Source organism: Tachyglossus aculeatus, chromosome 1 (assembly GCF_015852505.1).
Source record: "Tachyglossus aculeatus isolate mTacAcu1 chromosome 1, mTacAcu1.pri, whole genome shotgun sequence".
Taxonomy (NCBI): Eukaryota; Metazoa; Chordata; class Mammalia; order Monotremata; family Tachyglossidae; genus Tachyglossus; species Tachyglossus aculeatus.
Window position 1 is genome coordinate 95,589,549 of NC_052066.1, and position 19,960 is coordinate 95,609,508.

The 19,960-nt window shown below is 43.9% G+C and overlaps 1 protein-coding gene across 7 annotated transcripts in view; it reads left to right on the top strand.

The window, feature by feature from the left end:
- XRN1 (5'-3' exoribonuclease 1) overlaps positions 1-19,960 on the top strand; it is a 121,318-nt gene that overhangs the window by 60,365 nt on the left and 40,993 nt on the right. For all 7 annotated transcript variants that reach the window (XM_038751112.1, XM_038751120.1, XM_038751128.1 and 4 more), the window contains exons 16-25: positions 2,232-2,401; positions 3,222-3,342; positions 3,438-3,536; positions 6,569-6,672; positions 9,736-9,867; positions 16,147-16,309; positions 16,803-16,916; positions 17,028-17,126; positions 19,019-19,134; positions 19,630-19,776. In XM_038751112.1, the coding sequence (XP_038607040.1) occupies positions 2,232-2,401; positions 3,222-3,342; positions 3,438-3,536; positions 6,569-6,672; positions 9,736-9,867; positions 16,147-16,309; positions 16,803-16,916; positions 17,028-17,126; positions 19,019-19,134; positions 19,630-19,776 (1,265 nt within the window). The remainder of the gene's footprint in view (positions 1-2,231; positions 2,402-3,221; positions 3,343-3,437; positions 3,537-6,568; positions 6,673-9,735; positions 9,868-16,146; positions 16,310-16,802; positions 16,917-17,027; positions 17,127-19,018; positions 19,135-19,629; positions 19,777-19,960) is intronic.

A 19,960-nucleotide genomic window follows, 5' to 3' on the forward strand; every position in this document is an offset into this window, starting at 1 on the left:
CTGGGGGAAAAGCATAGGGCTAGAAGTCAAAGGACTTGAAATCTAATCCCGGCTCTGCCATTTGCCTGGGCAAGTAAGACTTAACTTCTCTGAGCCTCCTTTTCCTCAACTGTAAAATGGGGGTTCAATATCTTTTCTACCTCCTATTTAGACTGAGAGCCCAGTGTGGGACAGGGACTGTGTCCAACCTGATTAACTTGTTTTTACCCTGGACTTAGAATGATGATTGACACATAGTAAGCATTTAACAAATACCATTAATTTTAAAAAAACCTTCAATTTCGTAGGAGCTGTTTAAAATGTGTAGCCCAGAAGGAAAAATAGGATTAGGAATATACACTTGGTGGCTACAAGGTGTCCAGTGTGAAGTGTCCAGAAATGAAACAGTAATAATTATGGTATTTGTTAAGCACTTGCTATGTGGCAGGCACTGTACGAAGCGCTGGGGTGGATACAAGCAAATTGGATTGGACACAGTCCCTGTCTCACATGGAGCTCACAGCCTCAATCCCCATTTTACAGATGATGTAACTGAGGCCCATTGAAGTGACTTACCCAAGGTCACACAGCAGACAAGTGTCATAGCCAGGATTAGAACCCATTACCTTCTGACTCATTCCCTTCAAGGCCCTACTGAGAGCTCACCTCCTCCAGGAGGCCTTCCCAGACTGAGCCCCTTACTTCCTCTCACCCTTGTCCCCCTCTCCATCCCCCCATCTTACCTCCTTCCCTTCCCCACAGCACCTGTATATATGTTTGTACTTATTTATTTATTCATTTATTTTACCTGTACATATCTATTCTATATATTTTATTTTGTTAGTATGTTTGGTTTTGTTCTCTGTCTCCCCCTTCTAGACTGTGAGCCCACTGTTGGGTAGGGACCGTCTCTATATGTTGCCAACTTGTACTTCCCAAGCGCTTAATACAGTGCTCTGCACACAGTAAGCGCTCAATAAATACGATTGATAGATTGATTGACTCCCAGGACCATGCTCTATCACTTACGCCATGCTGGTCTGTTCCCTTCTGCTCCAGGGCAGTCAGGATGTACCCTCAGCACTGCAGGGATGGGAAGGGGCCTCCTTGCATCTTGTCCTACATGACAGCAGAAGATCATTGTCTCCTCTCTGATCTCCCATCCTCCTGTCTCTCCCCACTTCAGTCTATACTTCACGCTGCTGCCCAGATCACCTTTGTGCAGAAACTCTCTGGGCATGTTACTCCCCTCCTCAAAAATCTCCAATGGCTAACAGTCAGCCTACGCATCAAGCAAAAACTCCTCACTCTCGGCTTCAAGGCTGTCCATCATCTTGCCCCCTCCTACCTCACCTTCCTTCTCTCCTTCTCCAGCCCAGCCCACACCCTCCGCTCCTCTGCCGCTAACCTCCTCACTGTACCTCGTTCTCACCTGTCCCGCCGTCAGCCTCCGGCCCACGTCCTCCCCCTGGCCTGGAATGCCCTCCCTCCGCACACCTGCCAAGCTGGCTCTCTTCCTCCTTTCAAAGCCCTACTGAGAGCTCATCTCCTCCAGGAGGCCTTCCCAGACTGAGCCCCCTTTTTCCTGTCCTCCCCACCCCCCCCGCCCTACCTCCTTCCCCTCCCCACAGCACCTGTATATGTTTGTACAGATTTATTACTCTGTTTTACTTGTACATATTTACTATTCTATTTATTTTGTTAATAATGTGCATCTAGCTTTATTTCTATTTATTCTGATGACACCTGTCCACATGTTTTGTTTTGTTGTCTGTCTCCCCCTTCTAGACTGTGAGCCCGTTGATGGGTAGGGACTGTCTCTATATGTTGCCAACTTGTACTTCCCAAGTGCTTAGTACAGTGCTGTGCACACAGTAAGCGCTCAATAAATACAGTTGAATGAATGAATGAATGGGCTTGGGCTGTAGCTTAGTTGCTCCCTTCCCAACTCCCCACAATGTTTCACTGTCAAGTTATCTTCGTTGTCAGTGGAGAGACAGTGGTAGGGCCCACCCAAGAAGACCCCCAAATGCCATGAGACTAGTCAGTGAAAGCAAAACCTTGGCGAAAGTGTTTGCATAACAGTCCCCTCTCCTTCCTCCGCACTGCTCACTGCCCCTTTCACCTTCGCTGTGGAAAAGGCCGGGTAAGTCAGTCCTTGCTTATGTATTGTTCTGGGAGATCCTTTTGCTAGCTGAATTCTTCCGATTATTTCCAACCCATCTGCCATTTCTGAATTCTGTCTTACCCAGAACCGATTACTGCAAGCCATGGAGCCTTGTAACAAGAACCTGAAAAAAGAAGAAGAGAATAGAAATAGGCACAGTGAGTGTCTGATGTGCTCTTACGACAAAGAGTTAGAGTTCAAATACCTCTCACCATGGCCCGAAAAGTTCCCTGCCATAGAAAGATGTCACACAAGGTAATGGTGTGGTAATTAGCTCCTTATGGACAGGGAATGGGTCTACCGAATTTGTTGTGTTGTATTCTCCCTAGAGTTTAGTCCAGTGCTGTGCACATAGCGTTCAGTAAATACGATTGATAGATTGAATTATTCTTGAAAAGCCAAGAATGCATCTTTGGAATGCAGGCATTCCTGCTTTGATGAGGAAGTTGCATTTTTGAAAACCTTCAATATTTAAAAAAAACACATTGTGTCCACCTTTGTTTCAGTAGGAGGAAAGGGGTTTAGCTAAAGGAAAGGTAGCTTGAAAATAATTTAAAATGTACATGATTTCTGTCGTATCCTAGTGCAATTCAAGGATGCTGAGGAAAACAAGCCTTCCAGAACTTGTTTCAATCAGTCTGCTTCATCAGATCCTTGCTCTGACTGAAAAATCTGGCAATTGTCAGTGGAGTACAGATTGCAACTGTTTAAAATCTGATTCCAATAAGTAGTGAATTCTAAGTAGTTCAATTTTTTCCTTTTGTGATGCTAATAATAGTATTGCCGTGTGGTCCTGCCATTTTGTTTGAATCAAATTTTGGAGGGCATCCCTGGTAGAGCTTGGACAAATTGTAATAAATTCACAGCCGTTTTATGCTGCCTATATTCCTGTTTTGTTCATAAATAAATAACGTGTGGTTTCTGTGAGTTACAGAGAGGTGGGCAATTTTGGTTCCTTTCATTAAAAGCGATCTTTTTAGTTGCCTTAAAATAACAAGAAGTAAAGTGAAATTACAGAATGTATTTTGTGCTCAGACTGTTATTGATTCCCCTCTAAAATCTCTGCAATTTTTAGGTATAAACTAATATCTCTAGATGCTTGGCATGTAGATATTAGCCACAACAACATAACTAAAGTTGACCAGAAGGCATTATATTTCTGCGGTTTTCCCACTCTGAAGCACATCAAACATAAGGTTAGTAGTGATCTGTTTTTCATTTTTTGGGTAGGTCATGTGAAGTTCCCAGAGAAAGGAATTAAAATGGGATTCTCTCGGTTTTCCTTGTGCAGTTTTATTTGAAGAAGGCTGGGGTTCAAGTATTCCAGCAGAGCAGCCGGGGAGAAAACATGCTGTTGGAAATCCATGTGAATGAGCAACCAAGTGAACTTGTAAGCATCTCTTACTGCTTAAGAAACCAAGTCTGCCTCTGGGGAGAGAGGAAATCATTTATAGCGAACATGTGTTATTATCCCAGAATGCCATGAGCCAACAGAAATATGTCTTAAAATGTGTTGTCCCTTGTAGCTAAGTGATCACTTTTATCATATAACCTTGTTATTCCGTGATCTGTGCTTCCCTACTCATTTTGGCTAAATCACTGTTAAGGAATTAGGAAATGTTTTTCCAACAACGTGAGCCTTTTTGGCTCAGTGTACTGCATTATTGAAAGAAACTACTTAGATCCTTGGCATTAGAACGGGTGAGTTGTTTGGTGCAAGGATTTTTTAGAGTAAAACCATACATTATAGGGGAAAGTCATTCATTCATTCATTCAGTCGTATTTATTGAGCGCTTACTGTGTGCAGACCACTGTACTAAGCACTTGGGAAGTACAAGTTGGCAATATATAGAGATGGTCCCTACCCAGCAATGGGCTCACAGTCTAGAAGAAATGGGTGGAGAATTAGGTGTCACTGAAATAATAAAGGGGAGGAGGATAAATTTGGTGGAACAAGTTTAACTTCTGTAGTGAAAATTTGAGAAGTGCAATCTTTGAATACAAAGATACAAATCAGATTGTTTCTATTGTAAAATATTGATTCTATTTAGGTCAGTAATTTTCACCTGAAAATTTATAGAGTTTGTCAGTGGAGAAAAAAGCCTGGTGACCTGAATCTTGTTTTTGTCTTTGGGTATGACTTGAGATATTTTAAACCAATGAGTTCATTTTCCCTTCTTTAAATTGAGGTCACATCCTCAGGAGAGAAAGAGCCTCCATACAGTTACAGCATTAGCAGTGATTATCGTGGGTGGTTTTATTGTTGCGGGCTTGACACTACCCCAGTCAGGAGAACAAGCTTGCTAGACGCGATTGTCAACAATATTGAAACCTGTTTTGATAACATCGAGACTAATGAAATCAAGTAGCACCAGTGAACGAACTTGTAAATCAGTATTCAGTTCAGACATTTACTAGCTGTCCGACACCTGTCATGCCAGCCTAAGAGCTCACTGTGTGCAGAGCACTGTACTAAGTCCTCAGGAGAGTACAGTATAATAATACAACAGATATTCCCTGCCCACAACGAGCTTTACGGACTAGAAGGGACAAGCAGTGGAGAGTTTCTGCTTCTTATCAGGTTTTTCAGAAAGTGAAAAGCAGAAATACCAGTCCAACTTTTTGACCTCTCAGCTTTCCCTAAAAGCAGGAAGTCTACTGAGGTAGTCTAATATCTTTCTCTCAAAGAGAATAGATTAGCAAAGGGAAGGAGAGACCAGGAAAGGAAGAGACAAGAGAGGCTCCAAAACCTTTCTGGGCCAGTACTTCATTTGTTAATTCAGTCGTATTTATTAAGTGCTTATTGTGTGCAGTGCACTGTACTAAGCGCTTGGGAAAGTGCAATACAACAATAAACAGTAACACTCCCTGCCCACAGTGAGCTCTCAGTCTCACAGTACAACCTTGAGAGGCCAAAGATAAGGACGGAGAACTGAGGACAGATTGAGAAAAAGGAGAAATGAAAAGTTGAAACTACAGAATGACAGAAAGCTGCGGGGTGTAGAGGCAGAAGGCAAAGGGGGTATGGTAGCAGCAGCCCGTTGTTGGATAGGGACCGTTTCTATATGTTGCCGACTTGTACTTCCCAAGCGCTTAGTACAGTGCTCTGCACACAGTAATTGCTCAATAAATACGATTGAATGAATGGAGCCCAAGAGGGCAGTCACCTCCATCAGCTTGGCGTTTTCCTCTTCCTCTTTTCAGGAGTGTTGGATAGAATAGCCAGAGGCAGACCAGTGGCCCCTTATTCTATTTTTTATTTATGGCATTTGTAAAGCACTTAACTGTGTGCCAGGCACTATACTAAGCACTGTACTGGGGTAGATAGAAGCTAATCAAGTTGGATACAGTCCCTGTCCCATATGGTGCTCACAGTCTTAATCCCCATTTTACAGAGGAGGTAGCTGAGACCCGGAGAAGTGAAGTGACTTGCCAGAGGTCACGCAGCAGGCAAATGGCTGTGCTGGGATTAGAACCCAGGTCTCTCTGACGCCCGGGCCTGTACTCTGTCCACTAGACAACACTGCTTCTCTTGAGGCTGAAAAGAAAGTAGGGTGGAGCAGAGATAATGGCACTTGAGCCCCAATGCACCTCTTTCTTGTCCAGTGCACTGGGTGCTGCTACCATCAGCAGGGATTCAGGACACTATGGGGTAGCTCTGGGCTTTGTGGGGTTCCCATCATCCTCACTGGGCTGTGAGACCAAGTTAATGTTGCTCTCACCCTTGACACCCAGGGAGCAAACCAGTCAAGACCATTGCTCCCCTTCGGTCGTCAACAGGCTCACCCTTCGCGCTGTTGCTGGAAATTATGGCAGTGAGTGACCAGCTCACTGGGCAAGGAGGAGACCCCCAACTTTGCTGGGTGGCTCATCCCCACGGACACTGGGGCTGGCGGGGAAGGTTTCAGTGGAAACTCCACAGGCCGTGGTACGCCAGGCCAGGCACGGTTGTTCGCAGTAGGGCAGTTTCTCAAACTTTCGCATCAGAAATCAAATTTGTCCCTCTACCCCCCTTGCCACACTCACACCCCAAGTTCGCTTTCAGGCTTAAAATGAAAAATTGACACACACACACACCCCCCCCCCCCGGGACTTAAGAAAGAAAAACAAAGGAACGGTGGTCAACATGGAAAGGAAATTCTCCGGAATTTTAAGGAAAATAGAGCTACAAGAAATCAAGACCACGTGAAAGGTGGGCTAGAGGAAAGGGAGATTGTTCTTGAATTGTCAATGGAAAACGCACTTAAACCTGAAAAGAAATATTAGCTGAAATGATTGTGGGTGAAGTTCTGTTATAGTTGAGAAGTGTAAGGTAAATATTTCTGAAAAGCAGTCTGGTATTACAAAATTGTATTCTCTGTCCTGAAGATGCTTAGTTTCGGCTAATAAAGTATTAAAATCTGTGATCTTTTTTTATTAAAGAAAATAGAGAATGTAGCCGCATCAGTGCTTGGCAAGTCTGTTTTTGTTAACTGGCCCCACCTTGAAGAAGCCAGAGTCGTAGCTGTATCAGATGGAGAAACTAAGTAAGTGAGATGCCTACGAAGTTATTTTTCACATGTATTCAGGTTTGTTGTGTCTCTTGACATATTTAACTAGCCCATCGCCCACTTCAGATTTTAATATGAGTTTTTATAATGGTAGTACCAGGTTATTACTGAGGAATAATTTGCTTGCATGAGAAAGAACTGTGTAAAAATTCTGCTATATTCCAGGTGGTTACGTGTGCCATTGTCACCAAGAAAATAGACATCTCCTTTCTAAATTAAAAGTCCCGAACTTTGACATCCACAAGTCAACGTTTTTGTAAGGCTCATTGAATCTGAATCAAGAATGATATTACTGTTCTCTTTTAAGGATTGCCTAGCTGCACAGACCACTCATTCATCTCAGGTGGCAACATTTTCCTTTGGATTTTCACAACCACCTGCTTATTTCCCAATGGCTATATCATCTAGGAAGTTAACATGTCCAAATTCTAGAACTTGGCAGGTACCCCTGCGTTAAGTATCCCAAGTTTAAGCTTCACGTAACTCAAAAATTTATTGTGTTCAGTTAATCCAGAATACTAGTCACATTTTTGTCTTCCTGCGAATGTTAAACTTTTTTGAGGTACTTAAAAGGAATGTCAATTCTAAGTCACCTGCACTTTATATGCCTTAGTATTGTAGTGTATTGTTCAGTTTATTTCTCAGAGAAATTTTGAGAAAAATGTAAATATGCAGTCCTAAAGAGACAAGGATTCTTTTCCTAAAAGCAATATTGTCACTTTAGTTTTATCCCCAATTAGCTGAAAAAAATGGAAAATTTGGTTTTCTTAACAAGAAAATCCATTAGTGAGGCTGTGAATTGGAAACCCCAAATAAGAGTTTCTTTGAGGTCCCATCTCCTGGGCTGCCAGTACCACTGCAAGTAGAGTGCCAGTGCCATTGGACAAGCATGACTTCAAAAACAAAGAGCTAATTACAGAAAATCAAGCACTGTGTCATCAACACTTTGCACCTTCCTAGGATCCCGGCAGAAGGCAGACCAGTTGCAGCCAACATGGTGACATTTAGATTGGATTAAGGTTTCTGAGTGGTGGAATGCCAAGGATGGGAGGATCAGTACCAAGCCAAGGACCTCTGTGGGGTCACTAGACACACATGCCCTCACTGCCTCACTGTCACAACTCAGTGAGGTGTATGTGGGTGGCTCCACGTGGAAGAAAGGAAATATGCCAATATGGGAGCACCCAACCTTCATTTCAATTTTGGAGGATGTCACCATTTCGATTGCAGGCAAGAAGAATGAGGAAACTCATGGCTGTAACAGCAGACTCGCTGAGATTAGCACACAGAGGGATGTTGTCCTCGGATATTCTTTCTAGACGTCCTCAGTGTGTGGGTCACCTTAGAAATATTAAGGGATTTTCAAGATGCCACCATCACCTTGAACGCTAAAAAGAAAGACAAGCAAGCTGACTGTAGAAGTGATTGTAGGAAGCCATTGCTCTTGGTTGCAGTTGTCAAAAACCTAACCTGTCCCTTCAGATGAGGTACTGGCGAATACCATTAGCTATGGGCTCCCAGAATTGCAGCCTAATTTCAGAGTACAAGTGAGTACGTCGTCCAAGAATCGATATTATCACGTCTGTTCTGGACTCAGAGTATTGTATATTCTCAGGAGATCTGAACTTTGGCAGCTGCTAAACCAGCTGAGTTGCATAGAGAAGTGCAACAGGATCCTGCCACAGTAATCCATCCAATTGTGTCAGAGTTGAAGGTGCTGTGCATGATCCTTTGCCCGGCACCAATAAAGCTGAGCAAGGCTTATGTCTTGAGGAGCCTAAGAGATCTAAAAACTGATTTTTGAGTGTGCCTCCCTGGGAAACTTTTCCAGGTCGACCCATCTATATTCTTGACTCTGCTCGGGAGCCACACCCCCAAAAAGTAGACAAGTGATTGTGAACTGCTGGGTCCTGGGGATGGCCAGTGGACTCTCAGCCAACTTCCAGCCGAAGTACACGGGGTGGAAGTAGGGGAGCACTCAGAATGATAAACCTTCCCCTCCACCAACCAGTGCAAGGTGAAGAGGCAAGCAGCAGCATTGAGGTAGGGGTAGCAGCAAAGCACAGTGATAGAGTCAGGTGGTCATGGGTTCTAATCCCAGCTCCGCCACTTGTCTGCTGTGTGACCTTGGGCAAGTCACTTCACTTCTCTGGGCCTCAGTTACCTCATCTGAAAAATAGGGATGGAGACTGGGCCCCACGTGGGACAGGGACTGTGTCCAGCTTGATTTGCTTGAATCCTCCCCAGCGCTAGTACACTGCTTGGCACATAGTAAATGCTGAACAAATACCATAATTATTATTATAATAATAATTGTTATTATTGAGAATCTCAGCCTAGGAATAGTGGATTCACGGGCTGGGGTCTCCACCTCTGTTGCCTGCTTCCCTTCAGCTCAGTTCCAGGTTGCCCGGAGCCCTGACTCGTGTGGTATCCCGAGGCCATGGCAGCACAGGACATCTGACTCCTTGGCGACATGACACCAGGAGTAGGTCCATCTCTCCTGCACTCTTGATCTCCTTCCTCCTTGTAATCACATGGTAGTGTCCCCTGAATCAGAAGGCCACCCTCAACTGCCCCATGACTCCTGGATGAAATCCGCCCATGTCTAAACTGAGAGGAACGGGGCAAAGAGGAAAGGGTTCTCAATTTATCTGAAAATTTGTAGCAGTTTTCAAAGCAAATGGGTATATTAAAAAAGAATATACATATCATTTACCATTTTTTGATGGTATTCGGTAAGTACTTACTATGTGTCAAGCACTGGGGCTGATACACGTCTATCAGGTTGGACACAATCCCTGGCCCACGTGGGGCTCACAGTCTGCCTATCAGTTTTTCCCACCAGTTTGCTCTCCTTTTGGCTTATGCTGAATAAAAGTCACATTCTTTTCCACTTCCCTGGCAAGACCTTCTATTCATGAAAGGCAAGTGGCTACTTTCAAGGTGGTTTCACAGATCGCAGATAGAATTGATGGATGTGGTTAATCTAAAGGTGATGGTTTTATGTGATGATGGGGTTTTCTTTTTTTTTTAAAGGTTTTCCTTAGAAGAGCCCCAAGGAACACAGAAGCTTTATTTGGGGAAAACTGCTCCCCCAACCAAAGTGGTTCATATCGGTGATAAGGGTCAGTCTATTTGGATAAAGGACATCCAGGGAATTTCAGAACAGTAAGTGTTAACCTTTACATGTGGCAATAATCTTTCACTCATTCATTCATTAGTATTTACTGAGCACCTGCTTTATGCAGTTCTTTATGTAGTTCTAAGCATTCAGAATAAAAGTAAAAAAACGTATGATCCAGTCCCTGCCATTGAGAAGCTGCAATTTAAATTGGGAGGCAGACACAAACAAATCATATATCTATAGTGGGAAGCAAGAAGGGAAACAGAGATACAATTGGTAGCAGGAGAAGTTTGGAAAAAATATTTAAACATTCTAATGGGGAAACAGAACAACTTATATTTACAGCTAGAGAGGTCAAAAGTAAAGTGGACATATATACATTAATGTATTGGGAGAGGGGTGTATGTAGATATAGATATAGACCTATATCTATCTATATATATTTATGTATATGTGTGTATATATAAACGTGTACATATATATACATGTACATGTGTGTGTGTATATATTTAAGCTGTAGTTTCCCAAGTGTTTAATACAGTGCTCTGATGGGGATTATGGGGAATACGATTGATTGATTGATTGATTATGGGTTGAGGAATTGGGAATAGGAGAGAGGCCCATGCTGCTGATTGAAATCTAAGCTTCCTCTGGAAATCCCCTGCACTCCCCAGTGCTGGCCCCCAACCTCCCACCCAATCCCTATCCAAAATCTTCAGAACAGGTTGCATATGCCCACTGCCTTCACTTTCTCTCCTTCAACTTCCCTTCTTGACCATTTACCGTATTAGTAGTTATAATATTTATTCAGCACCCATTGAGTGCAGGACTCTGTAAAAAGCGGTTGGGACATGCAAAACAAACAAAGGACATAATCTCTACCCTCAAGGACCATACACTATTAGGGAAGACAGATATATGAGTTTGTATAGAATAATCAAAATAAGTTTCTTCAGCTTCAATTCTGTTGGTGTCATTTTCAGGCCACACTCAATATCAAATGGAAAGACAACATCCCAAATAATAAAGTTCTGGGACGTAGTCAGTCTCTCAGCGTTGAAGCTATATGCTTCACTTAACACAGCTACGCTTGGTGGGGCATGTGAGGAGAATGAGAGACAGCAGGATGTACATATAGCTGTTATATGGAGAGCTGAAATTGGGAAATCGAGAGCAAGGAGGACAGGGGAAAAGACACAGCAAAACAGAGCCTTAGACAGTAATGCATCCCAGCTGAAAATTGGGAATCAATTGCCGAGTATAGACCAGCATGGCCACTGCCATTAAGAAAGGAGCAGTTCTTTTTGAGCGAAAGCTTTGTAACATGAAAGACAAGGAGAGAAAAGAGCACCAGGCCCTGCTGACATTAAACTAGTCACAATAACAATGGAGAGCCTTTACGTGTGCCCTCTGTGGCCAGACTTCGGGTCCCATGTTAGCCTTTTCAGTCACAAGTGCACTCGTAGGTGAATTTCACCTTCGCTGGTGTATTCTTCAAGTATGAAGGACAACTGTGCAATCAGAATAAATAATCTAATGTACAGTTGAAAAATATGTATACCTATGTGCCGAGGATTGGCATAAGTAAGTTACCTCAGTGCTAGAGATGACTGGGTTTATTTGACTTGAGGTGCTGAGAATTAATTCGAGCAGGCATGTTGGGTAGAGGAGGTGGGCTTTCATGAGGGATTTGATATGGTCGGAGAGGGAAGAGGGGACTGAAGTATATCAGATTTGGGGAAGGAAGAAATTATGAGCCGGAAAAACTGCGTGAGGAGACAGGCGAGATACGAGAACAGTGTACTGTTAGAAGGTGAGTTTGAGAGGGAAAAAGAGTGAGTTACAGAGTAGCAAAGGAAGATAGTGGTTACGATTAAAGGAGGGAGCTGATGGCGAGTCTTGAAGCTAATTGAGTTTTTCCTTGATGCTGAGGAACACGGGAGTTGGGAGTGTTTCAAGCAGTAGGGAGGCATATGACAAATGACAGTTCAGGACTGTCATTTGTATTAAGCACTGTACAGTGCAGGTCCCACTCTTAATTCCCTCTCAAGCCAACCTGTATACTCTGAATCGTTCCTCCTTTCACCCACCTTCGACCCAGACTCATTCCCTTGCTCTTGTCGGGAACTCCCTCCTGCTTCAAAATTGCCACGAAACAGCTCTTCAAAGCCCTTCTGAAAGCCCATTTCCTCCATTTCTAATAACTTATAAACACTTCTGCAGAAACCTCATTTCTCCTAAAACCCCTGAACTGTGGACCTGAATGGGGAAGGATTTAATTATAGAGGAAAAGGCATTTACAGTGGTCAGATTGGAGAGTCACAAGCCTGATAAATAAAAAGTTATGTTAGGAAGAAAGAATAGTGCAAACTGGGGTATAGCAAGAGTAGAGAACAAATAAGCAAGATTCTTTCATTTGGTGAAGAGCCTTAGGTCCGGTGATTAGGAGTTTCTGTTTGCTGTAAGGTTTTTGAAGATGAAATACGTTCTCATGTGTAGGAAAGAGCAGGTACTCCCCTAAACCAATGTGAGAGTGGTGGAAAAATTGGAAATGTCAGGTAGGTGGAAGTCGTGGGGTTAAGATGTCTTGGTAGGTGGGCTGAGAAGTGGGGTCAGGGTTAGGCAGTTCTAGAAATGTTGGTTATTGTTCAGGTTCGCCCTGCTCCCTTTCACCGAGCCCTGAATATTGGGTTTGCCCCTACAGCTTTAGGTTAGGAAATCGTTGAATGCAGATAAATGTGTCATAAAGCTGACTGTATTTCCATCAGAAAAAGGTTGCTGAGTTTAAGGGCCACTGTTCCCCTAAAATCTTACATAATTGGGCAAGAAATCATTGTCTTGCAATTTCTCCATTTTTTCCTGGTAATTTATTATGCTGGGCTTTCAAAGGCAGTGCTGGTAAGGGGGCCAAAGATAGAGGCCCCCTCAGTTTTTCTTTGCTTACTCATCAAGTGCATGAGATTAGAATTTCACCATGCAATTGAAAAGTTTTGACTGTATTTTTCCTACAAGAAATTAATAATAATAATAATAATGGCATTTAAGTGCTTACTATGTGCCAAGCACTGTTCCAAGCACTAGGGTAAATACAAGGTAATCGGATTGTCCCACGTGGGGCTCACAGTCTTAATCCCCATTTTAAAGATGAGGTAACTGAGGCACAGAGAAGTGAAGTGACTTGCCCAAAGTCACACAGCTGACAAGTGGAAGAGCCAGGATTAGAACACATAACCTCTGACTCCCACGCCTGTGCTCTTTCCACTAAGCCATGCTGCTACTCAGGCTCAGTGTAAGGTGATTAACATCTACCTCGTTTTTGCAACAGTGAGTTCCGTAAGAGACAGATATCATGTCTAATTCCCATCTGTGTGTTCTTTCTCAGCTTTTGTTACAGTGCTGTGCACATGTTAAGTGATTAATAAATAGTATTACTACCATTCATTCATTCATTCAGTCGTATTTATTGAACACTTACTGTGTGCAGAGCACTGTACTAAGCAGTTGGGAAGTACACGTTGGCAACATATAGAGACAGTCCCTACCCAACAATGGGCTCACAGTCTAGAAGGGGGAGACAGACAACAAAATAACATGTGGACAGGTGTCAAGTCATCAGAATAAATAGGAGTAAAGCTAGATGCACATCATTAACAAAATAAATAAAATAGTAAATATGTACTAGTAAAAAAAAAAGTTATAAATCTGTACAAACATATATACAGGTGTGTGCTGTGGGGAGGGGAAGGAGGAGAGGAAAGAGGGGGCTCAGTCTGGGAAGGCCTCCTGGAGGAGGTGAGCTCTCAGTAGGGCTTTGAAGGGAGGAAGAGAGCTAGCTTGGTGGATGTGCGGAGGGAGGGCATTCCAGGCCAGGGGGAGGAGGTGGGCCGGGGGTCAGTGGCGGGACAGGTGAGAACAAGGCACAGTGAGGAGGTTAGCAGCAGAGGAGCAGAGGGTGCGGGGGGGCTGTAGAAGGAGAGAAGGGAGGTGAGGGAGGAGGGGGCGAGGTGATGGACAGCCTTGAAGCCCAGGGTGAGGAGTTTTTGCTTGATGCGTAGGTTGACTGGTAGCCACTGGAGGTGTTTGAGGAGGGGAGTAACATACCAAGAGTGTTTCTGCCCAAAGATGATCCGGGCAGCAGCGTGAAGTATAGACTGAAGTGGGGAGAGACAGGAGGATGGGAGATCAGAGAGGAGGCTGATGAAGTAATCCAGTCGGGATAGGGTGAGAGACTGAACCAGCAAGGTAGCAGTTTGGATGGAGAAGAAAGGGTGGATCTTGGCGATGTTGTGGAGGTGAGACCGGCAGATTTTGGTGATGGATTAAAAGTGAGGGGTGAACAAGAGAGCAGAGTCGAGGATGACACCAAGGTTGTGGGCTTGTGAGATGGGAAGGATGGTAGTGCCGTCTACAGTGTCGAGAAAGTCGGGGAGAGGGCAGGATTTGGGAGGGAAGATAAGAAGTTCAGTCTTGGACATATTGAGTTTTAGATGGTGGGCAGACATCCAGATGGTGATGTCCTGAAGGCAGGAGGAGACCCGAGCCTGAAGGGAGGGAGAGAGAGCAGGGGCAGAGATGTAGATTTGGGTGTCATCAGTGTAGAGATGATAGTTGAAGCTGTGGGAGCGAATGAGTTCACCAAGGGAGTGAGTATAGATAGAGAACAGAAGGGGACCAAGAACTGACCCTTGAGGAACCCGTACAGTAAGGGGATGGGAGGGGGAGGACGAGCCCACAAAGGAGACTGAGAATGAACGGCCGGAGAGATGAGAACCAGCAGAGGACGGAGTCTGTGAAGCCAAGGTTGGATAGCGTTTTGAGGAGAAGGGGGTGGTCCACAGTGTCGAAGGCAGCTGAGAGGTCGAGGAGGATTAGGACAGAGTAGGAGCCATTGGATTTGGCAAGAAGGAGGTCATTGGTGACCTTTGAGAGGGCAGTTTCGGTGGAGCATAGGGGACAGAAGCCAGATTGGAGGGGGTCAAGGAGGGAGTTGGTGTTGAGGAATTCGAGGCAGTGGTTGTAGACGACTTGTTCAAGGAGTTTGGAAAGGAATGGTAGGAGGGAGATAGGATGATAACTAGAAGGGGAGGTGGGGTCAAGAGAGGGTTTTTTTTAGGATGGGGGAGACGTGGGCATGTTTGAAGGCAGACGGGAAGGAACCATTGGAGAGTGAGCGGTTGAAGATGGAAGTTAAGGAGGGGAGGAGGGAAGGGGTGAGAGATCTCATAAGATGAGAGGGAATGGGGTCAGAGACACAGGTGGCTGGAGTAGCACTTGAGAGGAGGGAGGAGATCTCATCTGAAGATACTGCTGTGAAGGATGGGAGAGTAGCAGAGAGGGTTGAGAACGGGGGTTGGAGAAGGGGGAGGAGTGACTTTGGGGAGCTCCGACCTGATGGAGTTAATTTTACTAATGAAGTAGGAGGCTAGATCGTTGGGGGTGAGGGATGGAGGAGGGGGAGGAACAGGTGGCCTGAGGAGGGAGTTAAATGTATGGAAGTACCCCCACCACTGCTACTACTACTACTCTACTACTAGATACTCCTACACAAATGCAGGAGTTTCTTTCTAACCATTATCTTCCTGCTCCCCAGGGAGGAGCAGTAAGGGAGAGAGCAGCAGATGCGGATTGGGTCTTCTGCCTGCCTTCCTCTCTCCGCCTCCTCCCCCTTGCTAGATGCAGCAGATTCTTCCTCCTCTTCCCACATTAGACATTCAAGATAATTGTAAGAAATGATGGTATTTAAGACTTTTTTCCCCAGGTGCTGATTTTATTTTGGGATCTGCTCCTCTCTAAACCTGAGGCATTGTCTAAGGAGGAGTCTGGAAGTGGGTGTAAAGTATTTTAAGCTTTCTTTTTTTGGAGTTGAATGGTTGTTTTCACAGCATCCTTGTAATATAGATAGGCTTCCACAGAAAATTAGTACTACAAAAGAGGCAGCTGTGCCCTGTTCTCTTGTTTAACCTTTGCTTACTCATTTATTGGGACTGAAGGAGTAAAATGAGTGGATGGTAGGACGGTTGAACATCCAAGGCCTTGGACTCAGAACGTCATAGGCTCTAATCCCAGCTCTGCCACTTGTCTGCTGTGTGACCTTGGGCAAGTCACTTACATGTCTGTGCCTCAGTGACCTCATCTGTAAAAGGGGGATTGAGACTATGAGCCCCTCATGGGACAAGGGACTGTGTCCAACCCGATTTGCTTGTATATACCCCAGCGCTTAGTACAGTGACTGGCACATTGTAAGCGCTTAACAAATGCCATTATTAGTATTATTACTCTTGGCTTATCCTCATTCCCACGGTTCTCTGTCCATTTCCCTTTAGCTATCAGAGGAGAAAAGGAATAATAATAAATGAAACTTCTGTAGTTGTGTATGCTCAGTTGCTAACTGGTCGGAAATATCAATTAAGTCAAAATGGTGAAGTTCATCTGGAGAAACAATGGTCAAAGCAAGTTCTTCCCTTCGTTTATCAAACTATTGTTAAGGTAAGGCTTCCAGGACCTTCATTCCTTGATTAAGTTATGGCGTGTTCTCTGTATAATGAAAGATGAATGCTGCTAATGGGAATATGTATTAAAACCCAATAGAAAAAGAATTAAACAATTTTAATCCGGAGATAAATTATTGTATTCATTTCAGGTAGTTTATATTTTCCTAAATATAAAGTTTTTACCTGTTAATTTACCATTTGGTTAAGATTCACTGAGGAAATTGACATCAAAGAAACAGTTTACTTGTTTGCAGTAAACTCAACACTTGGTAACTAGAGACATGGGTGATGGAGAACTTAAGAGCGTGTGGTGGTTTCTTGGCTGTTCAAAACCAGAATTCCTATTCCGCATGTATCTGAGTTTGGTAAATAAAATGATCCTGTCAGACTTTTGTGGGACGTGGGTAAAGGGAGTTTCAGTGGAATCTTTAGAAAGTTTGGTGATAAACTGTGAAACTTTCTTTTTTTTGTCTTTTTGTTCTGGGCAGGATATCAGTGCGTTTGATTCTCGTTGCTCCAAAATCAAAACCTTGGATGACCTGTTTCCCCTTAGAAGCACTGTCTTCATGTTGGGTTCTTCCTACTATGGCTGCTCAGGAGAAGTGAGTTTAGCTTCTACATTTTATTCCTGCTTTGGAGTTTAGAAACTGATGGTCCGTTTTCACATCCAAGTACAAGCCATTTGGAGTAAATAGTTATTTTTTTCCTTCAAGGTTCAGGATTCAGGCGATGTGATCTCAGAAGGAAGGATTCGGGTGGTTTTCAACATTCCGTGGGAGCCCCATCTTGATGCCTTAATTCAGAACCAGCATGTGAGTATGACATTTTGCCTTTTACCTTTTCTCCCAGGAGCACGTGTTCATTCATAACACATTTCAGTCCGAAGCCTCCACCAGAAGTCTCAGTATGTGGTCTATGCATCCCCCCAACCTCCCCAACCCCGAGACAAATTGAGCAATGAAAATGTCACCATTTTCACATAAGTCTTTCATGTAGGCTGGCTTCTTGTTAGATCCTGAAAAATCCCTCTGCTAAATTCTGAAGAACATTTAGCTCCATGGTGTATTTTCATCAAACTAATGGGTTGGGGAATATCTTCCCCTCCGCGAGTTGATTGATCTGTTAGGCCAGGCCCCACATTGGCTCCTAAGGCCCTCCAGAGGAGCAAGCATAGGCTTGCTCCTGCATATGGAAGAGGTCTGTAGACAGGTGCATGGAGTCTAGGAGCCATGGGGTGGGGTCTTCAGAGTCATCACTGTAGTCAAATAGCCTAAGGAATATGACCTCAGGGGCCCGTTTGGAGTCTAGCTAGGCAGTTGGAATGTATACTCAATGATTTGGTCATTTTTGTAAGAGCTAAGTAGCTTTTTGATAGCGGATTCACAGTCCTCCATCCTGCAATCTGAGCAAATGTCCAGAATGCTGGCTGGGTCTTGCAGAGACAAGACTTCAGGAGATCATAATGAGGTGGCAAGATAAGGGGCAAGGAATAGGTGCTGCTGCTCCCCATCCCTTGAGGAGAAAGGGCAGTTTTCACTAGTCAGGTCTCCAAGCAACTGCCCAGGGGTCTTCACGGTACTCTAGTCCTGCTAACGCCTCTGTTGGGACCCTCCTATTCCTTCTTGCTAGGCAGGGGGAAGGGAGCTACCATACCCTGGTTCCAGTGCAGGTAGCTCTATTCACATTTTTAGAACGCGGGCCCCAGAGCAGAGACAAAATCACCTGCAGCAGCAAAAATGGTTAATCTTGCTGGTTTTGAGGGTTGCACTCAGTTTGGATTTGTGGGAAGAGTGGAGTAGAGTTAAATTAAGGGGTTGGAGGAACTCCTGTTATTATAGGAGGAGGAAGATGTGGTGCAAAAGCTGTGAATAGAGGGGCGGGTGGAAAGGTGACTGTGTAGCTCACAGTTGCCCCAAGCAAGTCAGCCTTTTCCCTAGCATTTCTAAGTCTTCCCCCGACCACAGCCAGGAGAAGCGTTTTGCATACCGTTCACACTATGGCCTCTCAGCAGGCCCCGAGTGTCCCACTCCTTGGCAAAGCCCCGCTGAATGTGATGAGAGACTTTCCAAGAGCTGTGCTGACAACCATGCCTTTTGGGCCAGAGTTCCTTGGTTCAGCATTGGAGCTGGGAATTCAAACCCCTGATAGGGAACACGAAATTTGGTTATGTGGTTTCAGTGGGAAAATTCAGAATGGTGGATCCCACATCATGCCTTGTGCCCTGGCCAGGAACCAAGGAAGGCCCAGTGTCTGGGAAAGGAAAACTTGTGTAGGCTGGGTAATCTTCAGATACGATTTCGACAGTTCTGCTTATCGTATCTTGGCTTTGTCAGATTCCCTCAAAGCTACAGTTACACTGATCCAAGGCCTTCCTTGCGAAGGACACCAGGGATTCTCCCACATCCATTTCGCGGGGGGGCCTCATTGCCTCATAGTCAGCTGATTTCCTTTCCATTTTGACCCACTTTTGAGAATCCTATCCGGAAGCATTTTAGGCAGAAAAATTCTACATGTAGAAACTCGAAAAACTGATTTGGGCTAGTTACTATGAAGAATCCTGTTGTAGCCACAGTCCTTGTAATTGGTGAAGTCCTGAGTCATCTCTTTTTAAGTGAAAGCAGAAACTAAAGGTAAGGGAACAAAATTAAGCACTTATTTGCTCCTATCCTGCACTGTAATTATATTTTTGTTTTTATATTTAAAGAAATATTCTATAAAGTACAATCCTGGATACGTTTTGGCCAGTCGTCTTGGAGTGAGTGGATACCTTGTTTCAAGGTTTACGGGAAGTATTTTTATTGGAAGAGGATCTAGGAGAAAGTAAGTTTGCGTTAGATAGCTAGTCAATGCTTAAAATGGCAGGAAGCTGCACCGGTATCAAAGTAGTTGGTCTGTTTCTCTTTTTTGCCCTGATTTTTTCACCTCTTAAAATTGTGGCTAAAATTCTGAAAGTTTTTTACTCTAGTTAGTTACACTGCATCAAGTGCCATAAACATTTGAAAGGCCGAGTGGTTCTTGGCTCTCAGGAACAGGTTAATGATTGAACCTTGAAAAAAGGTATCAATAAATGAGTATTGGGGGTGAAAATCCCAAATATATTTTGTTCCCTCTCTTGTTTAGTGAAGTAATCCATATCCTTTTTCTCCTCCCTCCCTCCCCACCATACCGCCAGTTACTTCTGTAGTAATCACATGAAAATTACGGGTAGTATACGGGTTAAGGCAAAATGTCATCTCTTAGATTGGAAACAAATCTATTGTTTTAAAAATTAGCCAGATGAATCTCAACTGCCTTTTTTTTTACTCTGTTTTTCAGCCCTCATGGAGATCACAAAGCAAATGTGGGCTTGAACCTGAAATTCAATAAAAAGAATGAAGAGGTCCCCGGCTACACAAAGAAGGTTGGAAACGAATGGACATATTCCTCTGCAGTAGAACAGCTTCTTGCTGAGTATTTTGAGAGGTGAGATGTGCTCAATAAGGCAGGATTTAAATGGCTGAAGGGATTCATTTGTTTTATTGGATCTTAGTTTTCAGACGAGAGCTTGAATTTTTTTAAAAATAAAACATGTTCAATGTGTGAAAACTGCAAACATTAAGAAAGATTGAGAACAAAGGATGATATGGAAAGGAAAAAAATGTCAGAA